Source organism: Nomascus leucogenys, chromosome 7b (genome assembly GCF_006542625.1).
Source record: "Nomascus leucogenys isolate Asia chromosome 7b, Asia_NLE_v1, whole genome shotgun sequence".
NCBI lineage: Eukaryota > Metazoa > Chordata > Mammalia > Primates > Hylobatidae > Nomascus > Nomascus leucogenys.
The window spans coordinates 49,325,810-49,340,850 of record NC_044387.1 but is presented as its reverse complement, the minus strand read 5'-3'; the positions used below and the strand labels follow the sequence as shown (position 1 = coordinate 49,340,850).

The 15,041-nt window shown below is 39.9% G+C and overlaps 1 protein-coding gene across 14 annotated transcripts in view; it reads left to right on the top strand.

Moving 5' to 3' along the window:
* SPECC1L (sperm antigen with calponin homology and coiled-coil domains 1 like) overlaps positions 1-15,041 on the top strand; it is a 148,139-nt gene that overhangs the window by 59,901 nt on the left and 73,197 nt on the right. For all 14 annotated transcript variants that reach the window (XR_004030968.1, XR_004030969.1, XM_030815916.1 and 11 more), the window contains 2 exons: positions 4,181-4,344; positions 8,062-8,153. Coding sequence is in view for 12 of the 14 variants with exons in the window: in XM_030815916.1 (XP_030671776.1) it covers positions 4,181-4,344; positions 8,062-8,153 (256 nt within the window). In the remaining 2 variants the exon portion in view is untranslated. The remainder of the gene's footprint in view (positions 1-4,180; positions 4,345-8,061; positions 8,154-15,041) is intronic.

Here is a 15,041-nt window from a genome sequence, read left to right as displayed (position 1 = left end):
TCTGGAGACAGATATTCTTGGCTCGTGTCCAGCTCTGCCTCTTCTGTTTTTTTTTTTTGAGACAGAGTCTCGCTCTGTCACCCAGGCTGGAGTGCAGTGGCGCAATCTCAGCTCACTGCAAGCTCTGCCTCCCGGGTTCACGCCATTCTCCTGCCTCAGCCTCTCTGAGTAGCTGGGACTACAGGCGCCCGCCACCACGCCCGGCTAATTTTTTTTTTGTATTTTTAGTAGAGACGGTTTCACCGTGGTCTCAATCTCCTGACTTCGTGATCTGCCCGCCTCGGCCTCCCAAAGTGCTGGGATAGCTCTGCCTCTTACTAGCTGTGATCTTGGTCAGGAATCTTGACTTCCCTGAGCCTCAGTTTTCTCATCTTTAAAATGACACAATACTACCTGCTTTACAGTGTTGTCATAAGGATTAAATAAGATAATGCATGCCAAGTGCTCAGGGCAATGATCAGTATACTTTAGCTGGTATTTTTGGAGACCTAAGTAAAGAATGCAAAGTGAGTTTCTCTCTATCACTTGCTTGAGGAATTTTCGCTTGTTTTATCTTATAATCACATGAATCTCCACAGTAGGTTTTTTTTTCCCCATGTAACATAGACATCATTGGAAACTGATGAAAATTATTCGATGAAATGACAGTTGTGACATGTGAGCTCCACAATGAGACTCTATCTAAGAGTAGAGAATAGTATTTTTGTGTTTGAGGTTATTACTAAGATTTGATTACTCCTTAGTTTGAGTAATTATTAAGTGGGCATAGGAAGAAATTTAGAAAACTAACAGTATATCTTTAAAAAATGGTCTTATTATTGCCTTGCTCTAGTCAATGGCTCAGAGAAAAGTATTGCTAAGCATTTTTCATTGGATTCCTTAAGCAGAACATGGAATGAGACAGATTATTGTTTCTCTACTAGTATAAAACATGTATTACATTACTTTTTTTCTTTATATTATTAAACAAATAACGTATCAGAAAGCTTTGTTCTATAGTTATCCTGAGTGAATGAAATTCTACTGTTAAAGTTTCATTCCTTTGGATCTTAAAAATTCATAAGACTTTGAGACACATGTTTTTAAAATGGTTTCTGAAAGAGGTAGCATCTTGTAGGGCAGTGGTTCTCAGAGTGAGGCCTGCAGATTCCTGGGTGTCCCTAAGGCCCTTTAAGGACTCTGCGAGGTCAGACTCTCTTCCTAATACCATCACATTGTTTGCCTTTTTCACTGTGTTGACTTCTAAACTGTTAGTGAAAAGCAAGTGTAAACTGTTGATGAACCAAGGTCTTGGCAATAAATTGCACTCATAGTCATTATACTCTTCACCACCACATACTTGCATTTTTTTTTTTTTTAATGCGAGTTTCACTTAAAGATGTCCTTGGTAAAACAGTAAATTATTAATTTTGCTAAATCCCGGTCCTTGAGTACACTCTTTAGCATTCTGTGTGACAAAATGGGAAGTACAGAAAAAGCACTTCTGCTTTATCTGCTATATTCAAGACTATACTGAAGAGTGAGGTCACGTTGAGGAAAGTGCTGTGATTAGTTTGAGCTGCTTTCTTTTTTCATGGAATGCCATTTTTTTACTTGAGAATGACAGACAAGCTGCATCATTCAGACTTTGGTATTATTTGGTGGATATTTTGTGAAAACAATTAAGACAGCTGATCGCTTAAAGGAAAACAAGTGACAGTATTCGTTGCCAGTGATAAAATGTGGGCTTTGAAGTGAATGTCAGGATTTTGGAAAACTTGTTATTTACCATTGGTGAGTTTGGCAGCTTCCCATAGAGTGTCTTCTGATGAGATCATTGCGACTTAAAAAAAATGTGTAATGACAGAATTTAGAAAATCTGTGTAATTCAGTGAACCAATATTTTCCTTACAGCCAGTCTGTGATGTTAAACAAGATTGACCAGTGGATTTTAATGGACAGAATAGGAAAAATTCACTTACATGGTTTCAGATTCCACATTGGAGCTAACTTTTAAGTTACTACTTGTTGCATTTTAGTGCAGTTATCAAAGAACAGCTACAGTTATCTAAAAGGGCTATTAAAATCTTCCCTTTTCCACCTGCCTTATCTATGTAAGACTTGCTTTTTTTCATATCAAAATAGGTTGAATACAGAAGAAATGAGAGTTTAGCTGTTTACTCTTAAGCCAGACATTAAAGAGATGATTTAAAAATGCAAAGCCCTGTTACTCTTCTAATTTTTGTTTGTTTGTTTTGGAAAACATAGTTATTTTTCATAAAAATATATTAGCCCTGTATTTATTTTTATTTTTAGATGAGTTAAATATTTTTATATATTCTTAGTTTTAATGTAATGGAAGACAGCTCTTATAAACAAAAGCTTTTTGGGGTCCTTGCTCATTTTTAGGAGTAGAAAGGGGCTCTAAGACCAAAAAGTTTGGTAATCACTGTTATAGATTCTTTATTAAAAATTCTAATCAGCCAGGCTCAGTGGCTCATGCCTGTAGTCCCAGCACTTTGGGAGGCCTAGGTGGGCGGATCACCTGAGGTCAGGAGTTTGAGACCAGCCTGACCAGCGTGGAGAAACCTGGTCTCTACTAAAAATACAAAATTAGCCGGGCATGGTGGCACATGCCTGTAATCCTGGCTACTCGGGAGGCTGAGGCAGGAGAATCACTTGAACCCGGGAGGCAGAGGTTGTGGTGAGCCGAGATGTGCCACTGCACTCCAGCCTGGGCAACAAGAGCAAAACTCCGTCTCAAAAAAAAAGAAAAGAAAGTTGTAATCATGACAGCTAAATGACCTTAAGAGCCTGTGGTACATCTTGAGGCAAAATACTGTCAGAAGGCCAAATGGCCACCAAAGACGGATTTTTCATAAGGACTGGCTTAATTTTTATTCACATACTTGATAGTTATATGACATGTACAAACTCTGCAATTGTAATCTCATTCCAGATGAAAGAATTCTGTGTTAGGCAGCATAGTGAATTTAGAATGGGCCAGAAATGAAATGGAATTGATTTTTTCAGATGACTCAGGATGCATCACACTGAGCTTCTAGGGGACTCATGTTACTAATATGGGTCTAGGCTTTTTTTTTTTTCTTTGTAGAATTCTATTTGAAGTCTACACCACTTGCCTTGTTTTTATTTTTATTTTTTTAAAGAGTGTGGGCTAAGCATGATGTATTAGCTAGAGCCAGTATAAATTAATATTATACAGTATCATGTACTGGTGGACCTCCAGACTCCTGAGAAGGGCCTTCTCAGCAGCACAGGACCTGGAGAGTCTCAGCTCTGAGCCAGTCTACCTCCTATTTTACTGCTAATTGATTACTGATGTCCTTACCTTACACTTACTCAGATGAAAATGGAATTTGATGGTTGCTTAACTTACTTAGGATAACCTGATATAAAAATTTCAGTATCATTTCCTGTTATTTACCAAGCAAATGAGACATTAGACCAGGTAATTTACTAAGCTCAACTGATACAATTTTTTTTTTTTTTGAGACGGAGTCTCGCTCTGTCGCCCAGGCTGGAGTGCAGTGGCGCAATCTTGGCTCACTGCAAGCTCCGCCTCCCGGGTTCATGCCATTCTCTTGCCTCAGCCTCTCCGAGTAGCTAGGACTACAGGCGCCCGCCAGCACGCCCGGCTAATTTTTTGTATTTTTAGTAGAGACGGGGTTTCACCGTGGTCTCGATCTCCTGACCTCATGATCCGCCCGCCTCGGCCTCCCAAAGTCCTGGGATTACAAGCATGAGCCACCGTGCCCGGCCAATACAATTTTTTTAAACTGATAGTTTTGTGTTTTTTTTTGAGATGGAGTCTCGCTCTTTCGCCCAGGCCGGACTGCAGTGGTGCTATCTCGGCTCACTGCAAGCTCTGCCTCTTGGGTTCACGCCATTCTCCTGCCTCAGCCTCCCGAGTAGCTGAGACTACAGGTGCCCGCCACTGCACCAGCTAAGTTTTTGTATTTTTAGTAGAGACGGGGTTTCACCGTGTTAGCCAAGATGGTCTCGATCTCCTGACCTCGTGATCCTCCTGCCTCGGTCTCCCAAAGTGCTGGGATTACAGGCGTGAGCCACCGCGCCCAGCCATTAAACTGATAGTTTTTAATGCCTTTCAGCTGGGAGGGGAAAATGTGTATGTTCTAGTACCTATGTAAAAATGCTCTGATTTCAATATTATTTTCAGGCAAGAGGAGGAGCGAGGCCGGGTATACAATTACATGAATGCCGTTGAGAGAGATTTGGCAGCCTTAAGGCAGGGAATGGGACTGAGTAGAAGGTCCTCGACTTCCTCAGAGCCAACTCCTACAGTAAAAACCCTCATCAAATCCTTTGACAGTGCATCTCAAGGTAATTAGTTTCTCCTACATTGTGCCTCCTGCATGTGGTTGTGTTTAGTTACCTTATATTCTGTGGTCTGATTTGGTATTCTTTACTGTCTTACTCTTAGTCCCATTAACTTTCATATAGTATTAATGCACTAGACTTAACAGAAGGTGATATTTAATGAAGGTTTGAGATCTCTTCAGCTTCAGAGGTGTTAGTCTCAGACAGAAGCCTTAATCCCATGCAGAGATGTGTCTTCTCACCCTCGGTGGATCACACACATTCCTGTTACTTTAAGTATGTTTTCTATGCCTAAGAACTTCCAGATGTATAACTTTAGCTCTTCCCTTCCTCTGAACTCCTCAGTCATGTCTATCCAGATGCCTACTTGACATGGACCCTCAGGTGTTGCCTGGACATCTGACGTCCAAACACCAAACTCTTGTCTGCCATCTTCAGCCTTCTCCCCATGCATCAATGGCAGCATCACTCTACCCAGTTACTTAAGCCAAAAGTCTGGGGATCTTCCTTAAATTCTTGTTCTTTCTTACCACTACATCTAGTCCGTTACTAGCAAATCCTGTTGATACAGCCTACATCATGGATATCTTTGCTTTGTCTTCTCTCCATCTCTAGCGGCACAAGCTTTAGTTCAAGCCACTGTCAACCACTAATTTCAGTAACCTCCAAATTAATCTCCCTGTTTCATCTCATGATAAAAAGATCTTTTCTTGTTTGAAATCCTTTAGTTGCCTATTATAGTTGAAACGAAATTCAGATTCCCAAATGCCTCCATGGTCTGACCCCCGCCTACTCTTTGCCTCAGTTGAACCACTCTTCCCCCACTCACTGTAGTCCTACACGGCACTTCAGGTTCTGAATCAAGCCGGGCTTTCTTTCATACAAGCTCTAGAAGGCTTACTCTTCCCACTTTCAAATGACTGACTTTTTTTCATATAACTTCCTCAGCTCTGGGAAAGGAAAAGGGATGTGGTTTTTTCAAACAGTTAATTGTAATATGTCCTGAAGCTCAAATTTTTATCTAGAAATTCTTTTAATTTTATTAACAGGCTACTAGAATCTGTATTCTGTGATTATACACAAATGAGTTTTCATTGACTTTAAAAGTAGAGCAAAAGTCACATGTATACTCCTACACACTGTTGGTGTAGACTTTCTGGAGGACTGTTAGGCAACACCTTCCAGTTTAAAATGCCATATTCATAGACTCTGAAGTTGTTATACTTAGTACTGGCACAAGTATTATGCATAAAGATGGTATTATGTATGAAAAACTGTATATATGTATGTATACATATGTATACATATACAGTTTTCAGTATAGCATTGTTTGGAAAAATGAACACCTAGAAATTGCTTAAATGCCTACTGAAAGAATTAAGACAGTTATGACCAATTAATACAGTAAAATACTATGCATATTTTAATAAGGATGACATAGATCTCAAAGTACTGATGTTAAAACATGTCTGTGATCCTTTATTCAAGTGTGCCACCTGAGCAGTCGCTCTGTGTGCTGCAATCCTTTATAGTAAGTTGCAGGCCAGTACATATATATATATATGTATATATCTATATATAAAAATATATATGTATATATCTATATATAAAAATATATATGTATATATCTATATATACCTAGGTGTGTGTGTACGTATATAGTGTGTGTGGTCTTTTTTTTAAGGTACTTAGATAACTAAATGTTTTTGCATTTAAAGTGCAAGAAAGATGTACCCAGAACTGTTGTTAGTGGCCACCTCTGGGTAATATGATGGGGTAAGATGAAAGTAGAACTTTGAAATATATATGCTTTGAGCTGACAAGTGCCTGTAGTTCCAACTACTTAGGCCGATGCGGTAACATGCTATCACTGCACCTGTTAATAGTCACTGTACTCTAGCCTGGACAACAGAGCAAGACTCTGTCTCTAAAGGATAAAATATATATATGCTTTGAAAATCAAATTGATAATGGAATGTCTACATTAAATTAAAATTATACACCTATTCAAAATGTTAGTAAAGCATGCTTTAATGCACAAAACTGCTTCATACTAATGTTTTTAAAAAGCCTCATGTTATTTTATAATAAAATAGATGTAAATGACCCAGCAATTCTACTCCTAATTATATATTCAAAAGAACTGAAAATAGATAATCAGACAAATACAGTCTCCAACTTAACGATGCTTTAACTTGATTTTTTGACTTTGTAGTAGTGCCAGTGATACATTCAGTACAGCATTCAGTAATTTAAATGAGTTATTCAGCATATCCATTTATTATAAAATAGGCTTCATGCTAGATGATTTTGCCTAACTGTAGGCTAATGTAATGTTTTGATCTTGTTTAAGGTAGGCAAGGTTAAGCTGGGATATTTGGGAGGTTAGGTGTATTAAATGCATTTTTGACTTGCTTATGATGGTTTTATCAGGATGTAACTCCCATCATAAATCAAGAAGCATCTGTGCTTGTACATAAATGTTCGTGGCAGCTGTGCTCACAATAGCTAATAGATGGAAGCAACCCAAGTATCCATGCATTCGATGAATGAACAAAATGTGGTATATTCATACAATGGAATATTATTCAGCCACAAGAAGGAATGAAGTAGTAACACATACTTTAACATGGATGAATCTTTACAACATTGTGTTAATTGAAGGAAGCCAGATACAACAGGTCACATATTGTAAAATTCCATTTATATTAAATATTCACACTAGGTCAATCTATAGAGACAGAAAGCAGATTGCCAGACACTGGCGAGACAGTGGATGGGAGGTGACTATTGGGATACTAGGTTTTCTTTTGGAATGATGAAATGTTTTGTAACTAGGTAGAGGTGATGGTTGCATAATATTGTGAATGCACTAAATGCCACTGAACTACACATTTTTAAACGGTTAACTTTATGTTTTGTAAATTTTGTCTCAGTACGTAAGAATACATCTAAAGATATCAATTCTAAATATAAGTAAATATATTCGTGTTTATATTGGCTGTATTAAAAAAGTCCACAGTGATCTGCTTCATCTTTCCACACTGTGTGTTTGTATCCCATTTTTAATTTAATTCAGCATCAAATGAATACTCATTTTTGCATCTTCACCAGAATCTGTGCTATGCTCAACTGTCTAGAAATTAATAAATTCTAAAAACATAAACTACTTTTCAGCAGTTTATTGTAGAGAGAGAGAGACTGATATGCCAACAAGTGATTCCACACCCCTGCGTTAAATACAAATCAGAAAATATATGTGAAGTGATGGATTCTGCAGGAGGAATTGAGGAAAGACAAGCAGGAGTTCCTCATTCTTTTGTTTAATATGCAACTATTGAACATCCTTTACCTGCCAGGCTTCTTACCTGATATAGTTATGTAAATACTCCTGTTGGGTTTTACTACTTGAATTTCATTGCTTTATGGAGCACTTTAACTACATAACATAATTAAATAACAAAAACGAAATGACTGCCATAACAAGGGTTAGAAATAAGCATGACTACTCTACGGATGTAAATAATTCACCGGATGGGAGGAAAAGCACCTGTGTGCTAAAACACGGCTACAAGTGTTCAGCAGAGGCTAGACGTCAGCCAAGACAGTGTCCAGGGGGGTTTGAGAGCAATGGGTAGTCAGGCGAATCCTTAAGTGGAGACCAGTTAAGCTTCCACTGTACAGTGACATTATTTCCCTTTTTGTTTGTTGTTTTTGTAGTACCAAACCCTGCTGCAGCTGCAATTCCTCGAACACCCCTCAGCCCAAGTCCTATGAAAACCCCTCCTGCAGCAGCTGTGTCCCCTATGCAGGTGAGTGCCTGGAACCACAGGAGGGTCTTAGGGCCTCAGAATCTGAAAGTTGAGGCCTTTTCTTCACCGTCATTTACACCTGTATTAGTTGGGTAAATGACTACCTCAGCAAGGATGTATCTAGAATTTGTTCCCTAAAATACTATAAATGTCTTTAATAGGGATAAATTATATAAGTGTAAATTGTGTTATTCTGATAGACTCTAATAATGATAGCTAACAACAATTGAACACTTGCTGTGTTCTACACTGTTCTGAATGCTTTATAATGTTAACTCATTTAATCCTTACAACTCTTGGGTATTAGGTACTATTCTTATCTGTATTTTTCACATGTGGTAACTGAGGCCCAGAAAGGTTAAGTAACTTGCCGAGGTTCATGCAATTAAGTGGTAGAGTGGGGGTTCAGAGCTAGGCTGTCTGGATTCAGTGACTTTAGTCACCACACTAAGACACAGAGGTGTCTCTTGAGTAGAATATGTGGTTGCCATGTCTCAGCCTTTACTGCATAGCAAATCACTTCAGAACTTAGTGGCTTGAAAGAACAGTTTTATTAGTTTTCACATTTCTCTGAGTTGACTAGGCAATTCTTTACTGGCTTTCCTGGGCTCATTCCTGCAGTTGAATTCACAGAGAGGGTGGGATGGGGCCTGGGTTCAGCAGGATTCCTGGGCCGCTTTCTTCATGTTATTTGTCTTCTCAGGCTCCTTCACAGCATGGTTATCTCCAGCTCTAAGAGACTGAAAATGGAAGTTAGCAAAGCCTCTGAAGACCTGAGCTTGGCATTTGGACAGTGACACTTCTGTCCTGCTATTTTAATCCAAGCAAGTCACAGGGCAGCTTCGATTCAGAGTGGAAGGCATGCACAAGGCATGAACTGGCCAACATGATTAAAACCCTGTCTCTACTAAAAATACAAAAATTAGCTGGGTGTGGTGGTGCACACCTGTAATCCTGGCTACTTGGAGTCTGAGGCATGAGAATCACTTGAACTCAGGAGGTGGAGGTTGCAGTGAGCTGAAATCATGCCACTTCATTCCAGCCTGGGCAACAGAGTGAGACTCTGTCTCAAAAAAAAAAAAAAAAAAAAAAAGTCATTAAATTGGTGGAACAGTATTCCCTTCTATGATTCAGTGCACAAGGCATGAATTCACAGAAGTGTGATTCATGAGGACTGTTTTGTAACAGGTCCGGCACAGGTCATTATTGATACATTAGAAACAAGTTTTAAAAGTTGCTCCCCCGTGCCATTGTGGAATGCAGATGAGAAGCGGGGCAGAGGGCTATTCAGTAGTGCTCAAGAGGCTGCTCATTGTGCATTTTATTCAGCCGCTTTTGGACAGTATAGTTGAGGTAGAGTATTTCCATATAGGTGAGAGTAGCCAAAGGAAACATTGCCTAAATGCCATTATCCGGTGATAAAGGATAGTCCTGGCTGCACCTCTTCCCTGAAATAATAGTGTTGGGGAGCATTTTCATTTCGAGTTGAGACATTTGTGCTGTGTTTACTAGTGTGCTCCCTCTGCAGTTATATTGTGAGTTTGTGGCTTTGCATTTGCATGTATATACAAGATGTTATGTCTTTTTTTTCCGAAACAGGGTCTCACTCTGTCACCTAGGTTGGAGTGGAGTGTAGTTGCATGATCTTGGCTCACTGCACAACCTCTGCCTCCCAGGCCCAATCAGTCCTCCCACCTCAGCCTCCCAAGTAGCTGGGACCACAGGCGTGCACCACCATGCCCGGCTATTTTCTGTGTTTTTGGTAAAGACAGGGTTCTGCCACGTTGCCCAGGCTGGTCTTGCTCCTGAGCTCAGGCAATCCACCTGCCTGGTCCTCCCAAAGTGCTGGGATTACAGGCATGAGCCACCACGCCTGACATTATGTTGTAATTTAAAAAGAAGGGAAGGGAATACTGTTCCACCAATTTAATGACCTTTTTTTTTTTTTTTTTTTTTTTTTTTTTGAGACAGAGTCTCACTCTGTTGCCCAGGCTGGAATGAAGTGGCATGATTTTGGCTCACTGCAACCTCCACCTCCTGGGTTCAAGTGATTCTCATGCCTCAGCCTCCAAGTAGCCAGGATTACAGGTGTGCACCACCACACCCAGCTAATTTTTGTATTTTTAGTAGAGACAGTGTTTAACCATGTTGGCCAAGCTGGTCTCAAATTCCTGACCTCAAGCAATCTGCCCTCTTCAGCCTTCCAAAGTGCTGGGATTACAGGCGTGAGCCACCGTGTGCAGCTGATTTAATGCTTTTTTGTGTGCTCCCTATTAATCAAACTTCATCTAAAATTCTGAAAATACAGATAAAAGCAAAATAAAGATGCCAAATGTAATAAACTTCAAATAAGATAAGTGGTGTTTATCAGTTGACGTTTAATGTAAGAGGCATCACTTTGTAAATCTTTGTAAAGATAGGAGGTGAAAAATATTTTTGTAAGTTGCAAAAAACTAATACTTATGAGCTACATTCAGTAGCTTTTTAGTACATGATTAGTTAGTACAGTGCTTCTCAAACCTAATCGTATATAAAAATCATGTGGAGAGTTTTTAAACACGTAAAATTCCCAGACCTCATCCTGGTAAACCATAATCTCTGGGGACTGGGGCCCAAGATTGGGATTGTTAGTTTTTCAAAACTCCCTGGGTAGGAATTCTACTCCCAGCTATGTGGGAGTAACAGGCTGGATTATTCTGCCATCACAAACAACTATTAATAGAAAGATGGACAAAATATAAGAAGCAATTATTTTCAGACATTGTACATAACTGTGATCCCTGAACAAAAATTTTAAAATGAGATAAGTCCTACTGTGGCCCACAGTCTTTTCCTGGAGGCAGTTTCCAGGTGGTGGTACAGGTGGAGCAGGGAAGAGAAAACCAATTGGATCTGAGTAGACTCAAATCAACATTGAAGGAGAAGGCAACTGCTCGAATTTGCAGGGCAGATACTGGGAGGAGGGAGCTGCATAGAGAAAGGAGTATAGAAATCTGTGTAGGCATCCCTTTGAGTCTTTGCCTGAATACCAACCTGTACCTGCATTGGGTGAAACCCCACAAGGATAATTTTCCAGGAACAACCCCTCAAGAATAATTTTCCAGGAACAATTTCCAGGAACAGGGAGCTATCAGGCAAACACTTCTGGTAGCTCACCTAGGGCAGGAAATCATTTGAGTTCCCACCAGCTGCTGTGGAGACACCTCTTTGAATAGATGGCATTCATTACAGACTCGTAAAGGACCACACCTGAAAGTATCATAGAACTAAATACCCTCAGAGAAAATAGTATTCTAGATCTGCCGTAAAAGATCTTTAAAAATAAGATGCAGAAGGACCAAGGAGATCCTTTAGTAGCTATAGTAGGCAGCCTCTAAAATGTTCCCCAGCGATCCCCAATCGGTGGTAGTTGCTCCTTGTGTAATTTGCTCTTGTTGAGTGTTGGCTGCAGCTCGTGATTTGCTTCCAGTGACTATGGCAAAGCAAAAGAAGTGGTGGGATAAGGTTATCACTGCTAAAATAGTTAGAAAAAGCTTTGCTTCTGCCTTGAATGCTCCTCTTGCTATCACTTAGAGCCACCTACTCCAGGGAATCCCAGTTCCCATGTTGTGAGCCAGCCCTGCAGAGAGGCCCACATTAGGAAGTGTGGGAACAGATCTTCTGAAGCTTGCCAGCAGCCATGTAGATGAGCTTGGAAGCAGATCTTCGATCCTCGAGATAACTGCAGCCCTGCTGACAACTTGATTGCCTCCTTGTGCTAGACCTTGAGCCAGAGGCACTCCGCTAAGCTTTCTGACCCACAGAAACTATGAGATCATAAATGGATTGTTTTAAGCCACTAAAGATTTGAAGTAATTTGTCATGCAGCATAGGTAACTAATACAGTAGCGTACTTATTTGCCAAAGTAATAATTTTTAAAGGAATACAGCAAAATATAAGACTCCATAGTGTAAAATACATAATCTGGCATGTAATAAAAAATTACTAGACAATGAAGAAGCAGGAAAATGTCACCTATAACCATGGGAAAAATCAGTCAATAGATGCAGACCTAGAACGGATAGAAATGATAGGATTAGCATGCAGTGATGTAAATATGATCTCTGCTTAAGTATGTGAAGGGAAGCATGCACAGATGAAGAGAGAAGTGAAAGATATGAAAAAGAATAGAGGAGGCCAGGTGCGGTGGCTCACGCCTGTAATCCCAGCACTTTGGGAGGCCGAGGCAGGTGCATCACCTGAGGTCAGGAGTTCAAGACCAGCCTGGCCAACATGGCGAAACCCCGTCTCTACTAAAACTACAAAAAAATTAGCCAGGCACGGTGGTGTGTGCCTGTAATCCCAGCTACTCAGGAGGCTGAGGCAGGAGAATCGCTTGAACCCAGGAGGCGGAGGTTGCCATGAGCTGAGATTGTGCCGTTGCACTCCAGCCTGGGCGACAGAGCAGGACTCCGTCTCAAAAAAAAAAAAAAAAAAAATAGAGGAAAAGATCAGTATGTTTGAGGACATAGCAGTAGAATCTGTCCATAATGAGTAACAGGTAAAAAGACTGGGGGAAAAATGAACTGAACCCCTGACTTGTGGGATGAAATTAAGTGGTCCTACATACCTGAAATTGGAGCCCAAGAAAAAAAGGTGGGTCGGGGGGCAGAGTGGGAAGTGTGTCTGAAAAAAACATTTGAAGAAATAGGCTGGGCTCAGTGGCTCACGCCTGTAATCCCAGCACTTTGGGAGGCCGATGTGGGCAGATCACCTGAGCTCAGGAGTTTGAAACCAGCCTGGGCAACATGGCGAAACCCCGTCTCTACTAAAAATACAAAAAATTAGACAGGCATGGTGGTGTGTGCCTGTAGTCCCAGCTACTTGGGAGGCTGAGGCAGGAGAATCACTTGAACCCAGGAGGCAGAGGTTGCAGTGAGCTGAGGTCGCACCACTGCACTCCAGCCTGGGCGACACAGGGAGACTCCATCTTAAAAAAAAAATTTTTTTGTTTTTTGAGGAAATAATAGCCAAAATCCATCCAAATTTGATGGAAATTACATACTCATAGATCCAAGAAAATCAGGAAGCTAAAGCAAGATAAGCATGTATAAATATACAAACACCCTCATCCCCATGCCCATTAAGGCATTGCTGAAAAACAGTGATAAGAAACTCTTAAGGACAGGCAGGTGAGAATGATCACAGACTTCTAGTTAGAAACTGTGCAAGTCAGAAGACAAGAAAATGGCTGTTTTGTTTCTTTGTTTGTTTTTTTTTTTTGTTTTTGAGATGGAGTCTAGTTCTGTCGCCCAGGCTGGAATGAAGTGGCGTGACCTTGGCTCACTGCAACCTCTGCCTCCTGGGTTCAAGTGATTCTCCTGCCTCAGCTTCCTGAGTAGCTGGGACTACAGGTGTGTGCCATGGCGCCCAGCTAATTTTTGTATTTTTAGTAGAGATGGGGCTTCTCCATGTTGCCCAGGCTGGTCTCAAATTCCTGGACTCAGGTGATTCACCTTCCTCGGCCTCCCAAATTGAGCCACTGTGCCCAGCCCAAAATGGCATCTTTGAATGCTGAAAGAAAAACCCTGTCAACTTAGAATTCTGTGTATTTAAAAAAAAAAAAGTAAAATTAAAATTTTTTAGGCAAACAAAAGCTGAGGGAATTCATTATCCGCAGACAGTTGGGGGAAAGTGAATGAGGAGTATATGGGACTTTGCTGTTCTATCTTTACAACTTCCTGGGAATCCATAATTATTTCAGAATAAAAGTTTAAAATAAAAAGGCTTCCCACATAGAAAACTCCAGGCCCAGGTGGTTTTACTAATGAATTGAATCAATCCTTTGTGGAAGAAATAATTCCAATTGTATATAGTCTTTCAGAAAACAGAAGAGTAAAAGGACTTTCCAGTTCATTTTAGGAAGCTAGCATTACCTGATAGCAAAACCAGACAAAGACATTGCAAAAAAAGAAAACAACTAGCCAATATTCCTCATGATTATAGATGGTATAGATGCAGTATAAAAGCACACATTAACAAAACTGAATCCAGCAATATATAAAAACGATAATCCATCATTACCAAGTGTGATGTGTCCCAAGGGTGCAAGGTTAAAATTTACCTCAACACAATAAAAGAGGAAAAAAAAATTATTTAAAACAAACATTAATCTCAACGTCTTTAGAAAACTATTTGACAAAATTTTACATCCATTCATAGTAAAACTCTTTAGCAAACTAGAAATAGAAGGAGACCTGTGGGAACTCCACAGCTAACATCATACTTAATCTGGAGACTGAATGCTTTCCCACCAGGATCAGGAGCAAGGTGAGGATACCCACTCTCACCACTTTTGTTCAGCATTTTGCTGGAGCTCTTACCTGTACAACTGCATAAGACCAAAAAAAAAAAAAAAAGAAAGAAAGCATACAAGTTTGGAAAGGGTAAAGTAAAACTGTCATTATTTGCAGATAACATAATCATTTATGTAGAAAATCCTAAGGAGTCCACACAAAAGCTTCTTGAGTTGAGCATTGTCAAGGTTTACACGAGGTCCTGTACAAAAGTTATTTGTTTTTCTGTATATTAGCATGAATAATTGGAGATTGAAATACTTAGCAATAAATATAATGAAATGTATGCACAACCTGTGCAATGAAAACAATAAAATATTGCTGAGAAAAATTGAATAAATAGAAAGTGATGTCATTTATAGATTAGAAGACTCAATATTGTTAATAACTTGTAGTCTTTTAAATTGGTCTGTAGATTCAACACAATACCAATTAAAAGAGCAGTGCTCTTTGGGTAGAAATTGACATAGTAGTATTAAATTCATATGGAAATGCAAGATCCCTGAATATTCAAAACATTGTTGGGGTCGGGGGATGCAGGTGGAGGACAAA